The sequence below is a fragment of the Euphorbia lathyris genome, chromosome 4 (genome assembly GCF_963576675.1).
Source record: "Euphorbia lathyris chromosome 4, ddEupLath1.1, whole genome shotgun sequence".
Classification (NCBI taxonomy): domain Eukaryota; kingdom Viridiplantae; phylum Streptophyta; class Magnoliopsida; order Malpighiales; family Euphorbiaceae; genus Euphorbia; species Euphorbia lathyris.
The window spans coordinates 81,861,202-81,880,405 of record NC_088913.1 but is presented as its reverse complement, the minus strand read 5'-3'; the positions used below and the strand labels follow the sequence as shown (position 1 = coordinate 81,880,405).

General features: G+C 36.5%; 2 protein-coding genes across 2 annotated transcripts; one reads left to right on the top strand and one right to left on the bottom strand.

Annotated features, from left to right (window-relative positions):
- The first annotated feature begins 3,889 nt into the window (after window positions 1-3,889).
- On the top strand, window positions 3,890-12,588 carry LOC136227267 (serpin-Z7-like). The gene is made up of 4 exons (XM_066015925.1): window positions 3,890-4,137; window positions 9,894-10,077; window positions 10,818-11,225; window positions 11,602-12,588. The coding sequence occupies exons 1-4, from the start codon at window positions 3,890-3,892 to the stop codon at window positions 12,397-12,399; spliced, it is 1,638 nt and encodes a 545-aa protein (XP_065871997.1). The 3' UTR covers window positions 12,400-12,588.
- Window positions 12,589-12,852: 264 nt separating this feature from the next.
- On the bottom strand, window positions 12,853-18,243 carry LOC136226618 (protein trichome birefringence-like 28). The gene is made up of 5 exons (XM_066015200.1): window positions 17,794-18,243; window positions 17,546-17,720; window positions 13,678-13,880; window positions 13,398-13,562; window positions 12,853-13,201 (listed from the first exon to the last, which is right to left on the bottom strand). Exons 1-5 carry the CDS (start codon window positions 18,201-18,203, stop codon window positions 12,853-12,855), a joined length of 1,302 nt encoding a protein of 433 aa, XP_065871272.1. The 5' UTR covers window positions 18,204-18,243.
- Between the last annotated feature and the right edge of the window lie 961 nt (window positions 18,244-19,204).

Here is a 19,204-nt window from a genome sequence, read left to right as displayed (position 1 = left end):
GCTGACGACTCCGCCTCCTCTCTGGAACAAACAAACCCTGCTTTATGGTCTCGTATTGATGCTGTTGTCCTTCAATGGATTTACAGTACTATATCTTTGGATTTACTTCACACCATTATCCAAATTGACTCTACCGCAGCTATAGCCTGGAGCCGACTGCAAGATATATTTTCTGATAACAAACATTCTCGAGCACTGTTCCTTCAACAAGAGTTCTCAAAGATCAAGTTGGCTGACTTTTCTGATATATCCTCATACTGTCAACATCTCAAATCCCTCTCTGATCAGCTCGCCAATGTCGACTATCCCGTCACCAACGATCAAATGGTTTTGCAGCTTATATCTGGTCTCACGGATGCTTATGACAATGTAGGCACCCAAATTCGACATGGAGATCCTCTCCCTACCTTTCAAAAGGCCCGGTCCATGTTGATTATTGAAGAGACAACCCGCATCCGTAAGCACAACCCTCCTCAGGAATCACTCTCCCTCACCATGGAACCTACCGACCCAGCCTCGTCCTCCTTTCCAACGCCCCGTCCTGTAAATTAGAACTATTGCCCCGCTCAATATCACCGCGGAGGCAGAAACAGCAGCCGCCATGGCCGCGGACGTGGGGGTCGCTACAACAATCGCTCGCCGACAGGGCAGAATTATCAGCAACCTACACTCCCGCCTTGAGCATTTGCATACCCTTGGGCGACACAGCAACCGTGGGCCACCCCACCGTGCCCGATTCTGACGAATAAATGGCCGACTCAGAACTATTCAGGTCGCCACTCTCCCAATTCCGGAATCCTCGGCCCCCGTCCGCCTATGCAGCAAGCACACCTGACTATTACAAATCCATCCTATGCACCCACGGATATTGCCGAAGCAATGCATACCATGCAAATCACTCCACCTCCCGAGCAGTGGCATATGGACACCGGAGCAACGTCCCACATGACAGCTCACAAAGGTACGCTCACTTCTTATTTTAATTCGAGCCTCAATGGTAATATTATTGTTGGTAATGGTCAATGTGTACCTATTTGTGGTTCCGGTAATGCATCTCTAGTCACTAAACATCGTCCGTTGCAATTGAACAATGTTTTGCATGCTCCTAGGCTTATTTAAAAATCTGATTTCTGTTCGTCAATTTACTGTTGATAATAAAGTTTCTGTGGAATTTGATCCATTGGGTTTCTCTGTGAAGGATTTACAAACGGGGACACCTATCATGAGATGTAATAGCTCCGGGGATCTCTATCCAGTCATGTCTCGTCCGTCCATCCCCTTTTCATCTCCTTCTGCTCTTACTGCTTTGTCGTCTGAAATCTGGCACAACCGTCTGGGTCATCCAGGGTCTCCAATTTTGAATAATCTCCTCAATAAAAATTTGTTTTCTTGTAATAGGAATAAGATTGTTTCTGTTTGCTCTTCATGTGTTAATGGCAGTCCTCGTACAATTTTACGTGTATGCCCTTTGATTTAATACACAGTGACATTTGGACCTCACCAACTATGAGTTCTAGTGGTCACCGTTACTATGTGCTTTTTCTTGATAATTACACTAATTTTCCATGGACTTTTCCGTTAGCTCAAAAATCACAGGTCTATTCTGTTTTTCTTACATTTCGATCCTATATTCGCACCCAAAATTCAATAATACATCTTTTCGTCAGTTTTGTGATAATAATGGAATGCAGTTCCGATTTTCATGTCCATACACATCGTCCCAAAACGGTAAATCCGAACGCACTATCCGCACCATAAATAACATTATGCGCACAGTCATGAATCACGCATCCATCCCATTCTGATTTTGGCACCATGCCTTGGAACTTGCCACCTATTTGCTCAATATTTATCCACACAAAATCTTAGGCTAACATTCACCCACCAAAATTCTATATCAACGTGAACCGAGTTACAATCATCTCCGTGTTTTCGGTTGTCTTTGCTTTCCTCTCATTCCCTCTCCGTCTAGACATAAACTAGAGCCTCGGTCATACCCCTGTGTCTTTTTGGGTTACCCGTCAAATCATCGCGGATACAAGTGTTATGACATGTCTACACAAAGAATAATCGTTTGTCGTCACGTTGTCTTTGATGAATCAAAATTCCCCTTCTCCTTGGCACAACCTAGCCAACATCCCATCTCCACCATTTCTAATCAGGCCGACGGCCTTCTCATAACACCGCCCACTGTCGCGTTATTTCCCTCCGTATCCTTGGGTTCGCCCGTCCCTTCAACCAGTCCGTCATCCTCTGTCCGCGTCAGTCCTGTCCGTGTCGTCTCCCCTTGTCCGTCTCCGCCATCCGGTACATCGTCTATTTCTGCGATTAACTCTCCATCATCGCAATCAAACACCTCCTCACCCATTGTCTCTCCTTCAGTCCGTCTGTCATCACCATGCTCCTCCTCTAATGTTCATGCGTCCCCATCTGCAACGTCTGGCTCAGCCCCTGCTGTTGTGTCTCCTTCAAACACGATAGATCCCGTATCCCCAGCTAACGCTCACCAAATGGTCACCCGTGCACATCACGACATATACAAACCTAGACGAATGTTAAATTTATCTACATCAGCACAATCTCCTCCTTCCCCTATTCCCCAAACACCGATTCTTGCATTACGTGATCCAAATTGGACATATGCCATGACTGATGAATTTGAGGCTCTTATTCAAAATAAGACGTGGGTCCTTGTACCCCATCCTAAAAATGCTAATGTTATTCGTAGTTGGTGGATTTTCAGGCACAAAACAAAGTGGATGGGTCATTTGAACGGCACAAAGCTCGGCTGGTTGGAAATGGTTCAGGACAATTAGCAGGCATTGACTGTGGAGAAACCTTCAGTCCGGTAGTTAAACCTGCAATAATCCGAGCTGTTCTGAGCATTGCATTAACTAAAAATTGGAGCATTCGACAGCTGGATGTGAAAAATGCCTTTCTCCATGGTGATTTATATGAAACAGTTTATATGCATCAGCCTTTGGGATTCCGTGATAAACAACATCCTGATCATGTGTGTCTGCTTAAGAAATCTTTGTATGGACTTAAACAAGCTCCGCGGGCCTGGTATCAGCGTTTTGCAACCTTTGTCACATCAGTAGGCTTCATTAACAGCGTATGTGACCACTCACTGTTTGTCTATCAGAAAGGACCCGAAACAGCATATCTCTTGCTTTATGTTAATGATATAGTTCTTGTTACTTCATCTGACACTCTTCAGGCTTCTATCATTGCACAATTGGGCTCCGAATTTGCCATGAAAGATCTGGGTCCTCTACATTACTTTCTCGGGATCTCTGTTACTCAGTCACCTGGCTCTTTGTTTCTCTCTCAGAAGAAATATGCATCAGAAATCATAGCCAAAGTTGGCCTGAGCTCATGCAATCTTGCAGCTACACCTGTTGATACAAAACAAAAATTGAGTATATCTTCTGGCTCCTCGTATCACGATCCCACAGAATACAGACGCCTAGCAGGTGCTCTTCAATATCTAACTCTTACTCGACCAGATATATCCTATGCAGTTCAACAAGTGTGTTTGTTTATGCACGATCCCAAAACCTCCCACATGGCTGCTCTCAAACGGGTCCTCCGATACATTCACGGCACACTTGACTACGGTCTCCATATGCGCTCCTCCTCTCTCGGTCAAATGATCTCCTATACCGACGCTGATTGGGCCGGTTGCCCCGACACCCACAGGTCCACGTCAGGTTACTGTGTATTCTTGGGCGACAATCTTCTCACATGGTCGGCCAAACGTCAACCTACCTGATCCCGCTCCAGTGCTGAAGCAGAGTACCGTGGAGTGGCAAATGTTGTGTCTGAAACCTGTTGGATTCGCAATCTCCTACTCGAACTTCGGTGTCCAATTATCAAGTCTACGATCATGTATTGTGACAATATCAGTGCTGTGTACCTCACAGGGAATCTGGTACAACATCACCGCACCAAGCACGTAGAAATGGACATTCATTTCGTTCGGGAAAAGGTTGCAAAGGGTGAAGTCCGTGTTCTCCATGTTCCTTCTCGGCACCAAATGGCTGGCATTTTTACCAAAGGTCTTCCCTCAGTGCTGTTCGACGACTTTAGGGATAGTCTCAATGTTCGTCCCCCGAACCTTTCAACTACAGGGGTGTATTAGAGATATTATTTATCCTATCTGTATATTCAAAATAGTTAGCTCCTAAATTATAGGATTAGATTTTCACAATAATGTGAATTGCTTCATGTATATATTGGTTTCACATATCCTTAACAATTAGGCAATTATACCAAATCTTACAATTATCCCTTTTTATATGCAAAATTAAGACCTATGTATATCCACTGGGATTCATCTCGTAGGTACACATGTTGTAATTCTAAACTCTTTCTAGTCTTATGTTGACACATTTGTTTTATAATTAATTATATATATGACACGTATTTTATTATTATTTTTTTCCACAAAAATTATTGGAGTGCCACGTTTTTAAATATAGGATAACTTATATGCATGTAAATGGTAACCTCCAATGGTAGTGTGACCCATTATTATAATTAATCTAACATCACCATAATTTAATGTGTTATTATTATTATTATTATGAATACGTCCTTCTAATCATAGCTTTTTATTAAAAATATCCCTAAACTTTTAATTTACACCTAAAAAATTAAATTGAACTCTATAATATATTTAAATTTATAAATAATTCACACTATCTATTTCTAAAAATAAAATTTTAGACACGGATGTTACAATTAGTTTACATATGTTTGTTTTTTAATATTTATTTTCCTGCAGTGGGTTAGCCGTTTGTGGCGTATCACTCAACGATCGGCCGCCGGCCGACATGATAAGGAGACTCCACTTATTAGGAGAGAGATGGATGAGTTTATGGACGCGTGGCGCCGGACGAACTGATATCTATTTTTATTTACTAGAACTTATTGTAGCTTGCATTTTAACACTTTTAAAATTATATGTACTATTTTATGTTTATTAATTAATTTTAGTGTTTATGTTGTTAATTTTTATTTCTAAAAGGTTAATCCGAGTAAAAGCTTATTTGTAAAAGGTTATTTTTTATTTGTAAAAGGTTAATTCGAGTAATCCGCAATAAACCGTCCATTCCGCAATAAACCGTATAATCCGTAAAATGTTTTTCCCCCTCTGAGCCACGCGGGTGTGAGGTAATCACGTCTCACCACAAGGTGAGGCGTGAGGCTATCATGCCTTACCATGTGGTGATGCGTGATTATCTCACGCCTCACCTTGTGGTGAGGCGTAATTGTTGAAACACCTTTCCATATGATTTTGATTTAACAAAATTATTTAAGTGATGATAAAAATATTCTAACACATTAAATTTAAATGCTTTGATTTATTACACTAATGTGTTTGTTCAATGTTGAGTTTAATTGTGTATAAGACATTGAGATTAAAAAGCCCAAAGGCCCATAAAGTGGAAGTCAAGCCCAAGTCAACACACTAAAACCATTCGGCCCAAGAGTTCAAAACGAAGCCGTATCAACTAAAACGACGACTCAGCATGAGAAGGATCGAGAAGCCTTCGTGGCAAAAGCTTCAAGAAGAAGCTGCTGAGTTGGACGAAAAAGCAGTCTGGACAGCGGCAAGCAATGTTCAACTTCTAGACAAAGTATTTCTACTTTGGGAAAAGTTTAGAAGGCGCAGAAAGCTGTCTCGTGGACTTTTCCTTAAATGGCGAAACATTCTGCCGAAGACTGACGAAGACAGAAGATGCAAGAATCCTATTGGCCAACGACGCTGAGCACGACTAGAGTGACAACGACAGGAAGCCGTTTCCCTCCAACGGTTATTTCGAAATTCGAAATGACCAAGTGCCTCAAGTGTCACTATATAAAGGCCATCCATTTGCTTCAATCGACGCAGAACTTCAAGTAGTCGAAACGCTGACCAAATTCATACTCGAAGATTTTGTGAGAAAAGCAAAGCAAATACCTTACACAAATTTCCATATTATTGTGTAAAAGTCTAGAGTGATTTCCAATCATCTAAAGTGTCTTAGCAATCGTTGTTTAGGACAAACACTTTATCATTTCTAGAAGAATAGAAGGGAGAGGCTGAGCACTCGGTTATAGTGCTCAGCGTAGATATAGGAGTGAGTAGAGGTATAGAGGAAGGTACTCTTGTTATACTCAGCTTCTATTTGTAAAAGGTTTCGTGCTCTACCTTTAAAGAGCTCAGTAGAGAATTCAAAAAGCTCGGAACGAGTTCCGGGGACTGGACGTAGGCAGAGAGGCCGAACCAGGATAAGTCTGCTGAGTAATATCTTTCCAACCCTTAAACTCCTTTAATATATATTGCTTGCTGTGAAAAACTGACTGAGTAAAGAGCTCACGCTGAGTTAAGTTTACTAAGAAGCTGAGTTCAGGAATAGACTCTAAGTGCTATTTCCTGACTCAAGTAAAGAAGCAGACTTAGTCACAAGTTGACTAAGCTTGTGTCTTGAATCTACTTAGTGACGCTGTGTAATCCTTTTCATAAGAAAAGAAGTCAGCCTTAACGGACAAAATTTTAAATAGTTCCTATTCCCCCCCTTGGAACTAACTTATCACGTTGTAAGGGACCAACAAGTGGTATCAGAGCTTCAAAGCTCACTGTGCAAGGTTTAACTACCTTGAGCTGATCCCCACTATGGCTGAGAACAGCACTCGGTTTCTCCCAGGAAATCTGACAACTCAGATTTTACCTGAGGGTCTGTCCATAACTCGGCCTCCTCTATTCTTCGGGTCTAACTATACTTTCTGGAAGAATAGAATGAAAAATTTCATTCAGGCAACTAACATGAGCGCATGGCTATCTATAGTCCAAGGCCCATTTGTTCCTGTTGAAACTATTGATGGCCAAACGGTTGTCAAAGCTGAGACTAGATGGACAGAGGATGATCTCAAGAAGCTACAAAATCATGCTTCGGCTATAAACATGCTTCACTGTGCGTTAGATGCTGCAGAATACAACAAGATTTCAGGTTGTGAGTCAGCGCATGAGATCTGGAAAAAGCTGGAGGTCACCTATGAAGGAACCAACAATGTGAAGGAATCCAAGGTCAACCAGCACATGAGGTTGTACGAGCTGTTTGAAATGAATGATGATGAAGGAATCTCTGACATGAACGCAAGGTTCACAAACATCATCAACGAGCTCAAGAGACTTGGAAAGATCTTCACTGAGGAAGAGCAAGTCAAGAAGATTCTTAGGAGTCTTCCTAAAAGCTGGCAAGCAAACAAAACTGTTGTTGAGGAAGCTCAAGACTTAACCACCTACAAGTATGATGAACTCACTGGCTCGCTGCTGACCCACGAGATATCAATGAAGAATTTCGAGGTGAAGGAAAAGCCTGAAGACAAGAAGCAAAAGTCTCTTGTCATGAAAGCTGACTCCACTGATGGGAGCTCAACAGACGATAAAGAAATGGCTATGTTCACTAGAAAGATGAAAAGACTGTTCAAAAAGAATGATAAAACGGAAAAATACGAAAATATGAACAAATGCGAAAAAGAAGAAAACTTGCAAAACACGAAAAAAAGTAAAAACGTATAAAAACTGCAAAAAAAACATGAAAATATGAAAAAACGTTATAAACGCATTTTTCACATTTTCGTGTTTTTAATATTTTTTATGTTTTCATGTTTTCTCATTTTTTCACATTTTCGTGTTTTTTTCACTTTTTCACGTTTTTGTGTTTTTAATATTTTTTTTACTGTTCATGATTTTCGAATTTTTTCACTTTTTGTTTTTCGTGTTTTTAACAAATTTTCATGTGTTTTTTTTGTATTTTTTTCACGTTTTTATGTTTTCATATTTTTAACGTTTTTTCACATTTTTTGTGTTTTCCACAGCTTTTCACGTTTTTTATGTTTTTTTTTTGCATTTTCTTGTTTTCATGGGGTTTTTCAATATTTTTCTATTTTTGCGTTTTCATAGCTTTCCACATCTCTATATTTTTTTGTGTGTTTTACCATTTGTACATTTTGTGTTTTTTCATGTTTTGCGTGTTCTTTTGTGTTAACCCGTTTATATGTTTTTTTGTGTTTTCACCCTTTTCCATTTTTCTTTCGATTTTGTGTTTTTAATGTTTTTTTTTTGCGCTTTTACATTTTGTGTTTTTACTGTTTCCACCTCTCTTTTTTCGTGTTTTTACAATTTTTCCGTTTTTCATGTTTTTGTTGTTTTTTTCTATTTTTCGTGTTTTTTTCCATCTTTCATGTTTCCCATTTTTTTGTTTTTTATATATTTTTTAAAATAATATATATTCGATATTTGAACCATTTATAGTAATAATTAAAATTTTAAAAGAAATAAGAAATTACATTTGAATGTAACGTTGTCATTTCATTCTATCTTATTCCACCAACCAAACATAGGAATAGTTATTCCTACATAATTTTTATTCCATTCTTTGCTATTCTATTCCTTTGAAGTAGCCATTTCATTCCATTCCGCGAACAAAACGACACCTAAAAAATGGAAATCAACTCTACTCATTCCTATTCCCGAGTGAAAATTTCATTAACTAAACACACCCTTAGATATCATTAAGTTTACTAAGAGGTATGAACTCCGGGAAGCCCCAAAACTTGGCCGAAGCAGACAAACAGTTATTACTAGCTGCAAAATATCAGACTAAAGTTGAGCTAATTAAAAAAAAAAGGCAGATATCAAATGAAAAATAACTCAAACTTCTATTCTATTCGCCGAAAATTTGATGGTCCTTTCCATGGAGTTGATCCTGGACACGAAGAACAAATTTCATACTTTAGTATTTACTGTAATTGATTAAGGGCTTTTCCGAGATCCTCAAGGGCGGAGCTAGGGAGGGCCACGGAGGATCGGCCGACCCTCCGGCCCTCCGGAAAACCGCAGAGTAGGCTCCGTCCCTGATTTGAACAGAAAAAAAAGGCAAAAAGCATCCTGAGGCCCCTGATCTTTCATTATTTGGTGCATTAAGCCCTCGATCTTTTATTTAGACACATTAAACCCCTGATCTTTCATCATTTGGTGCATTAAGCCCTCGATCTTTCATTTAGACACATTGAGCCCTTGATCTTTCATATATGGGTGTATTAGGTCCTTCCGTAAATCAATTAATATATAGGTTTATTAAGGGCATGTTTGGTTAGGTTTATTACTTGTTATTGATAAAAAAATTTTTTAAAATTTGCGCAATGCGCTTACATTAAGAAGAAAGAAAAATCCCCACCAGACCCGGATGTGATTCGAACCCATGACCTCCCAAGGCATAGGTAAGCTCTCAACCACTGATAAAATTACCCTTCTTATTTCCACAAAATGTGCTTCAATTTTAACATTATTTTTATTTTTAGAACATAATTATCGAAAAACAAGGTTTTATTGTGTTCAATAAAATTTTTATTTTTTATTTAAATTATTTTTATTAATTTATATAATATATATTTTATTTTAGAATTTATTATTTTTAGAACATCATTTATTGTCACACCAAACATGCCCTTAATAAACCTATATATTAATTGATTTAGGTAAGGACCTAATACACCCATATATGCAAGATCAAGAGCTCAATGTGTCTAAATGAAAGATCGAGGGCTTAATGCACCAAATTGTGAAAAATGGGGGGCTCAATGTGTCTAAATAAAAGATTGAGGACTTAATGCACCAAACAATGAAAGATCAGGAGCCTCAAGATGCTTTTTGCCAAAAAAAAAAAAAAAACCCATGGCTGCGATGAAGAAGATGGCTCATCTCTGTAATTTAAATTTCCCCTCTTTTTAGTTCTACAACTTAAAGCGGTGTCGTTTTAGTTGTATATTAGGTTTTTTTAATTTTTTGTCGAAATGACTTATTTACCCTTCATTTAATTTAAAACCTGTGTTGTGTGCAGCAATTATATTATTTTCCCTCCACTCCTCCACATTCGCGATTTGCTGCTGAGAGAGGAGAGGTTGCTGCTGCCGCCGTTCATTCAAGAACCTGCTTTCTGCTTCCGGCGTTCGTCGCCGCTTCCGCCGTTCGTTGCTGCTGACGCCGTTCGTCTCCGCCGGAAGATGGGGAAGAGAAATAGAGAGGTTTGTTCTTAAATTAAGGTTTTGATTTTAGGCTTGTGATTTTAGGGGTTTTAATTATAGGATTTTAATTTTAGGGTTTTTGATCAAATTGATTTGGTAATGTGTTATTTAGATATTTAGGGGTTCGATTTGAAGATTTGAAGATTTATTGATACTGTATCGGGTAACATAGTAATTAAGTAATTAATTAGTAAACAATTAAAACTTAGAGAGATTGAAAGCAAGAAATTGGTACCATTTTGTTCATCTTCATGATCTTCAGCAGTAGGGAAGCAATTAGTAATTAGTGACAGGAATCGGTTCATCTTTTTATCTTACTGTTTTTTCTTTCTTTCTTATATTGGATAATATCATAATTAAGCAAATTCATATTAATGTGTTAATTAATAAATAAAGATTCCCTATCCCTAGTAATTCTCTAACTACGTAGTATAGCATTGGATATTAGTATATCTTTTCTAAATTGAATATGAAACGTTTTCTTAATTAAATGAACACTTCAAAATTTTAATGCTGATTAAAGTTAATTACTATTAATAGTGCCAATTAATTTTGAGTCGATTCATTGTATTTATTGTTTGAATTAATTATCTATAATTTTATTATTGTTATTTAGATGTATTTTAGTCGTTTATGGTTTCTAGAGAGTTTCTCTAGGATTTCTTCTCTACATATGTACATTCCCAATTCCTGTACTAAGTTATCTCTGATTATAATCCCTCCAATTTTATCCTCCCCAGTTTTCCGTCATGAATACAGAAGGCGACGCTTCTAAAAGAACGACCAAGATGGAGTTCGGCATGCGAATTGCTAGGCATTGCATTCTCACGGAAATCAACAAGGGCGGCCAAAAGAATTTTGTAATGTCGCCACTATTGTTACATATTGATTTGAATATGTTGGCTTCTACTTCCACAGGCCAAACTTTACAGCAATTGCTGCACTTTCTCGAATCAGAAAGCATTACTGATCTCAATGATCAGTCTTCCCTTTTTATGGAACTCGCAAACAGTGACGATAGAGGACCGATCATATCATTTGTGAATGGCATTTGGGTGAATAATTGTTACTCTTTGAAGCCTTCTTTTAAACGGTTGGCCGAAGATGTTTACAATGCTAAAACTCAATCTGTTGATTTTTTGAAACAGGTATGTATGTCCCTTTTACCTCCTTTTTAAAATTGCAAAATACCACATTTTCTGCCGCCCACCTTTCACGAAGGGGAAAAGAATTAGCGACCGAACCGGTCGCTATAGAGTGACCGAGTTTGATAGGGTCGCTAAAATCGACCACTACAGAGCGACCGAGTTTGATCTGGTCGCTAAAATCAATCGCTAATAGATCAAACATATGTTGATTTTATTCTTTTTATAGTTGTATCCTTAAATGCAAAATGTAAACTTTGTTCCGCATACGCAATTCTAATTCTAAATCAAATTCTAAACTCTGTAGTTAATGTTTCGTATTATCGAAATCAAAATGTCATGTCATCAAAACTAACACTGTTAGTCAATTTTTTGCTAGGGAGATCAAGTGAGGAATGATATCAATTCTTGGGCGAAAGAAGCCACGAGAGGGCACATCGATCCGTTTCTTCCGAAGGATTTCTTTACAGGAAATGCAATAGCTCTTGTTGCAAGTGCAGTCTACTTCAAAGGAGCATGGGCATTGATTCAAAGATTCCATCCTTCAGATACTGAGGATGAAGATTTCCATCTCCTCAATGGACAAACGGTAAGGGTTCCCTTCATGAAGAAGTATTTTACTCGTGATTACTTATATGGATCGTTTGAGAGTTTCAAGCTACTCAAGATGGAATATCAAAAAAGCGAGTTAGACGATAAAAAATACGCAATGTATATGTTTCTTCCCCATCAAAAAGATGGACTAAAAGAACTGGTACAAAAGTTCCGTGATGATCCAAGATCTTTTCTTGAGAATCGCAAGGTTGAAAGAATAATGCTCGATAAATTGTGGGTGCCAAAATTGAAGTATGAATATGAATTGAGCGTTACAGAGACAATGATAGAATTGGGATTGAATTTGCCTTTTGATGAAAAGAAAGCTGAAATTACAGAGATGGTTGAAACTGACGAAGTAATTTATGTTTCAAAAGCAATTCAAAAATGCTATATTGAAGTAAACGAGAAAGGCACAGTTGCAGCTGCTGTACATTTACGTGTATCAGGTGGTGGTATGAGTAATAAAACTTTCCCGATTTTTGTAGCAGATCATCCGTTCCTCTTTATGATCAAAGAAGAGGTTTCCGGGATTATTCTATTTGTTGGAGCTGCTCTTAATCCTAGTTCCTTAGATAATTGAAAGAAACTAGTTAGTAATTGCATCAATGTTCTTAATTAATTTGATGTTTAGTAGATGTTTTTCTATGTTAAAAGTAGTTTAATACAACAGCCTATTTATCAAAACAAAATTATTGGAACTTGGAGGGTGTTTGTTTTGCGTTTTTGGAACAGAATTTTACTCTAAATCATAGTAAATATATTGTTATGTGAAGTTTATATAGCAATCGTGTTTAGCGTTTTACTATTCTTTAAAATTATTTTATCTCTATAATGCCTTTAGTTTCTTGTTTATCTTGGGATTTTTTTTCTCCAATCAAGTGCACTTGTCTGATCTTTATTGATTAGAACCTCTCTTTGTGTGCGTATGTTTTCAGTGTATAAATTGATAATATAAAACGCCATCTAAAAATAAACAAATCGATAAACCTTAAAAGTCGTATAAAAAAAGAAGGAAGATGTAACTAATAGTATTCTAAGAACGAGAGATAATATAAGTATAGAGCAATTCATTCCATGTATCAGGCAACCCTGGAAAACACCAATGTAAACAATCAGCATACTTGGCCGGATCAGACTTTTGCTCCGGGGAGAGTAACTTGCCGTCAAACGCGGTATAAATAGAGGTGTGTGCATCTTTCCGGTATTCCGATAATGTGGTAACATTGAGGAAATGGACATGAATTTTCATTGATTGTGTCACGTTTAAAGCAATTCTAAAAAGCTGGTGATTTGTGCCAACTTCTAATGGCTTAGTCTTGTTTAGAATTGGAGTTGTCTCTTTCGCGCATTTTATTCCATCCGGATTCCCCCAATCCAAGCTCCTACAAATACATAATGGAGATGACAACGATCATTCAACTTCATTTTTTTCAATAAACTCATTGAATTTCGTATTTGATTTCAGTAAAATCATTTCAATCAGTTTGTGTATGGAAAATAATTGAAATGGTAACTTGGCATAATAATCCGAGTAACTTTTACGAAATAGACCTCAAACTTGAATGACCGTAAATTTACCTGGAATGAGTAGGAGACATGGTGGAGAAAAAAACGGAAGTATGTTTCGGATTAACATTTTGGTGAACCCAATTGGCCCATGTCCTCGTTACTCTTTCATATGCTAATTGCAATTCAATCTCATCATACTCCATTTTTGCACCTTCCTCAAACGTTACTCCTCGTCTTTTCCATCAACTCCGTTATAACGAAATTAAACAATCAATATCATTTTAAATATCTTGAGTAAAAAAAAAGGTCAGATGCAATTAACAAAAAAAATGTTTGAGCATGTACTTACAGGACTTTGGTAAAAATAGAAGTCATCCACCAAATATAAGTGTCAAAAACAAGGTAATCAATATTTTCCCAATTATCTCCATGTTTTGAAATTGACTCTGGTATAATTATGCGGTTTGATTGTCCATTTCTGTTGTCTATGTTGTCTGAATTTGATTCTACCAGAAATGGTGCCCAGTAAAACTCTATACTTGCATTATACTCCTGGAAGTAATTAATTCAAAAACATCAATTACAATTCTAAATTAATTTAAATTATAGTATATAATTAGGCTTGGGTCAGATCTAATGGGACTTAATGTTTAATAATTTTACCCAAATCCAATCTATCGCATACTATATTACACCGATCGGATTGGATCATACTAAGGAAATTAATTTCCAAGACTAATATAATTATTTTGAAAATTAAATTATAATTATGAAAAATAAAAAGGTAACCAACTAAAATTTAGTTAATTAATTCAATGATATCCAATGAACATAATTTTATTGAAAAATATTTAACAAAATAAAAAAAAATCAAATGTAGACAATAATCCGGCTCCTTTGCGGGAAGTATAGGAATGATAGGATTTTTGGGGGCATAAAGAAAAAGTTCAGGTTTGTTCCTTTTTATGGAAAAGGGTTAATGCGGTTTTTTCTGAGTTTTGCACTGGTATTGGATGGTCGGTTGGCAATGGGAGATCGATTAGTTTTTGGAATGATGCTTGGCTAGAAAAGCAGCCTTTGTTGGAGATTTGTTCTATTCCTTCGCCTCCGGAGTTTCGAAATTGGAGAATTACGGATGTTGTGGCTGAGGATGGAGAGATCGGTCTAAATTTGATCTTTTTTTCAACCTTGAAACTCTCCTGAGAATCTGAGGAGTTAAAGTTAGCTGCATGGAGGAGGATGGCGATACTCGTTGTTGGTCATTTACTAATAACAGTGCTTACTCTTGTAAATCTGCTTTTGAGGCCTTTAATCAGGATATGGATATTCCTCCTTCAAACCTTTGGAAGGTTATTTGGTCCTTGAAGGTTCCTTATCGTATTAGGAGTTTTCTTTGGCTCTGTACTAAGAATAGGCTCTTGACGAATGTTGAAAGGAAAAGACGATATTTGGTAGATTCTGATTCTTGTAGTAGATGTAAAGCTCATGCGGAAACCAACTGTCATGTTCTTAGAGATTGTGCTGGAAGTAAGACCGTGTGGATAAAACTGTTGCCTGAAAAGTGTCTTTATGCATTCTTTTCCTATTCGGAACAAGACTGGTTTAGGGAGGGTGTTGGAGGGAAGATTTTGGCTGAGCTCGAGCATGGAGAATTCTGTTTGCTGTGGTCTGCCGCCAAATTTGACATTAGAGGAATGTAGAGGTGGTGGGAGAAGGAGCGTTTGTCATTCCTAATTTGTTGGACTTCTTCTTTAGTAAAGTTAAATCAATTGTTGAGAGTTTTACAGTTGATAGTTTAGCAAGTTCTATCCAAAGGACAGTTGTTCATCTGTTAGGCTGGGATAGACCTGGTGAGGGGGTGGTGAAGTTGAATACCGATGAGTCGTGTAAAGAGAATAGAAGAATTGCTACCGGTGGTGTTTTAAGAGATACTGGAGGTGCTTGGTTGTCTGGTTTTGCTCAGAATCTGGGCTTGGGCTCTCCGTTTATTGCTGAGCTCTAGGGTATCTTTTCTGGGCTTAGGATGGCAGAGGGTCTGGGGATTAGTAAGCTGCTAGTGGAGTTAGACAATCTCAAAAAAAAAATATATATTTTATAAGGATAGATCTGACTAGATTGAGTCCGCTAAATAAATAAAAAAAGAAATACTAATTTTCAAATTCAGTTTAGTTCAATTCGTGTAACTAATATATAATCTAAAATTAAAATTAAACTATGAATATAATCAATAAAAATATAATAAATTAAAGTTTAATTAATTAATTCAATAAAAATCAATGAATAGGATCTTTTGATAAATAAATAAAACATTTAACAAAACAAATAAATTAAATTAAATCTATAAAAATAATATAAAATATATATGGGTTAGGCTATGCTTACTTTGTTTTTAACAAAGTAACCTTATATATAAAGATGAATCATATTGTCTCAATAGAGAAATTCAAAATTTAAAACTTATTATGAATTATATCAAATTTAGCGGTTAAATTAAATTATATTAGTTAATAAAAATTTATACTTTTGATATTATACTAATTAAATTATCAATATTGAATAAACAATAAATATTATCATATTTATATTTATGTATTTCAGGTAAAAACCCAACTCAAGTCAACTCAATCTATTTGTGAGCTTGTATGGGCTCAAACCAAGTTGACCAAATATCAAATAAAAGGATGGCCCATTAGGCCCAATGGATAAGTACATAATTGCACCGATAAAAAGACTTCCTAAGCCCTTGGTTAGGGGTGGCAACGGTGCGGGGCGGGGACGGTATTGTATTTCCCATACCCTCCCCAATTGTTACGGTGACGGTTTTGGGGAATCCCCATTAAATGATTCGGGGATATTTTTCATACCCATCCCCTCCCCATACGGATCCCCACGGGTAACGGGGATTCCCCATACCCAATAAAAAAATTAATTATATAAAAAATTAATTACAAAAATAAAAAAAAAATTATACCAACAATTGCTGGTAAAATGTACCAGCAATTGCTGGTACATTTAACCAGCAATTGCTGGTAAATTGCAATATGATCCCTATAAAATGTTAACTAGAATTAAAATACATATAATTACGTAAGAAATTCAAATATTATAGATGTAAGAAATTTAATACAATAAAATATCCTAAATACAAATTGAAATAACATCTGAAATAAGAAGTTGTTTTCATAATTGCAAAGCATAATCATTTTGTTGCATTCTTGTTGCCCTGACTTTTTTTTACTCTTGTTTTCATCAATCTGTAAAATATAAACATTAATTTTTATATGCATTCAATAATAAATTAACAATGAGAATTTAAAAAAGGTACCTGAAGTGCATCCATAGTAAGCATCCATACATTGAACAGCAAAAGAACTCAAACATTCAAAGCATAAACTTTGGATTTTTCACTCCAAAACTAACATTTTTCACAACCTTTACAAGTTAATAGAATTTATAATGTGCTTTACCTAAATATCGGCTCTACTTTTGAACGGACGGAGCAGAGGCACGCAGCAGCGTCGCTGTTCCAGACGAAGTCGGGTGAGAAATTGCAGGCGCAGGATGCAGGTTCTAGGTGGAATGAACGGATTGAGCAGCGGAGAAGCAGGCTGCAGGTGGAGAAGTCGTGAATCGCTGGTGAAGAGTAGATGTAGCGTAGGAGGCGGCTGTTTTTGTAAAAAGAAACGAGATAAGGAAAGTTGATGCTGTAGGGCAAGTTTTTAGGTTATAATTTACTTTAGAAAGTTCAATATTGCCCCTATTGTTTTTTTTTTCATAACAGCCCCTCTACTAATTACTTTTGATACTTTCATTTATATAAAAATAATATTTAGAAATTAAAATTAATAATTTTATTCGGGAATCCCCACGGGGATTTTTCGGGGATCCCCACGGGAATTTATACGGTAACGGGACGGGGATCCCCACGGGGCGGATATAGCAATTCCCATCCCCATCCCCGTTTAGCTTTCGGATAAAAAAAATTCCCCATCCCCAATTTTTACGGTTATTCCCCATCCCCGTCGGTTCGAATACCCGCGGTTTTGGGATAATCCCCTCCCCGTTGCCACCCCTACCCTTGGTTATCAACGAAAATTGTCCCAAAAGTTGAAAAAATATTAATCTAATCAAATCAATGAAATTTGAAAGTGCAAAATCTAAATCATAAAATCAAAAGATAATTAATTATCTTAAGCAAAAACACAATTAAAGATCACCTGAATTCTGAAGGCAGTAAGAGAAGATGAAATGCTGATTAAACTCTTCTTATGTTTCGGAATCACAGATTGAACCAAACAAATCAAAGACTGCCATTGTTGATGATTAACTGAATCTCCAACAAACATTAACCTCTTCCCTCTCAGCTTTCTCAGCAATAATTTAGCTCTAAACCTTAATTAATTAAACCCAAAACACAATTAATTACAACTAAATATCATAAAATTAAATTAACAAATCTACTTACTTAGGTAAATTGCAATCTCTGGGCTGCCATCTCCAGTTCTGATACATGGAATCTATTCTTCCGTTTGTTATACAAGTGACTGAATCTTGTAGATATTCACATTCTTCTTCTTTGTATAATGGATGAGTTAAGTTATCGAAAACCCAATCTCCTGTGAAAATGTCGCAGTCCTCTGGTGGAGGCAATGCCACGTCATCGTCTTCTTCTTCTTCTTGTTCTTGAGAAGAAGCAGAAGCAGAAGATAAGAGTTTAGTGGTGGAGATTGAAAATGGTTTTTGATGGAGTGTTGGAATTAATGGAAGAGAGGGGAAATTTATGTTTTGATTGAATAGAAAAAATGCAAAGAGAATGAGGGAAAATAGTAGAAAGATTGGAGAGTATGTGTTTCTCATCTTCATTGTTTCTTTCATTTTTTTCCAAGTTTCTTCCTTTTGGATCTGTGTTTTTGAACTTTTTGGAGAAATTGTGGATATGATGTGATCTTTTTCATATATAAAAGCAAATATGCAATCATTAAAAGGGATAAGGTTAAAATTTGTATTTAAAGTTGAATATGAAATGTAAATTTACTTTTAATGTAAAAATGTTTACTTTCTTCAAAAATACCCGTAACGTTTATAGTTAGGAGTAATTTTATTCTTAACGTCTAAAATTGTGTAATTTTATCCCTAACAGTTAAGAGCAATTTTACCCATAACTTTGTTAAGTTCGGTCAATTTAAGAAATAATTCCTACAAACACAGATATTTTGTTCCTTATTTTGCATTAATTGTATATCAGTTTGTTTAATAAAAAATCATATTTTATGTGATTTAATAATAGAGTTGGAGATTATTATTTATAAATTCGGCAAAACGTTTAAATTTTTTGTTTTTGTAATTTTTTAAAAGTTTTTTTCACGTCTAATCATATGTTTATCATTTGTTACTGATGAGTGATAAAATGACTCACATTTGAAGTGTAGACGACAAGATTCATGACCGAGGAGACAACTTGATGAATTATTTCTCAAATTGACCAAACTTGACAAACTTAGGGGTAAAATTATTCTTGGCTGCAGGGATAAAATTGCACCATTTTAGATGTTACGGTAAAATTGCTTCTAGCTATAAACGTTACAGGTATTTTTGCACCTTATCCCATAAATTTATCTATAAACTGAAACTGTCACACCCGACCCTAAACGACCTCAATCGGCATCGGGCGTGAAATAGAAAGATAATAATCAATACTTAGGACCTCAACATATATGTACCAGCTCTATTATATGACAATTGAAATACCAAAATTCTAACCATAATTCTAATAATAAGCAGCCAACTTCCAAATCCCGTCTAATCGATCGGTAACCTTCTCTATATCCTGTACTTTCTCACCTAAAAACATTAAAACATTTAAAAATGTGAGACAA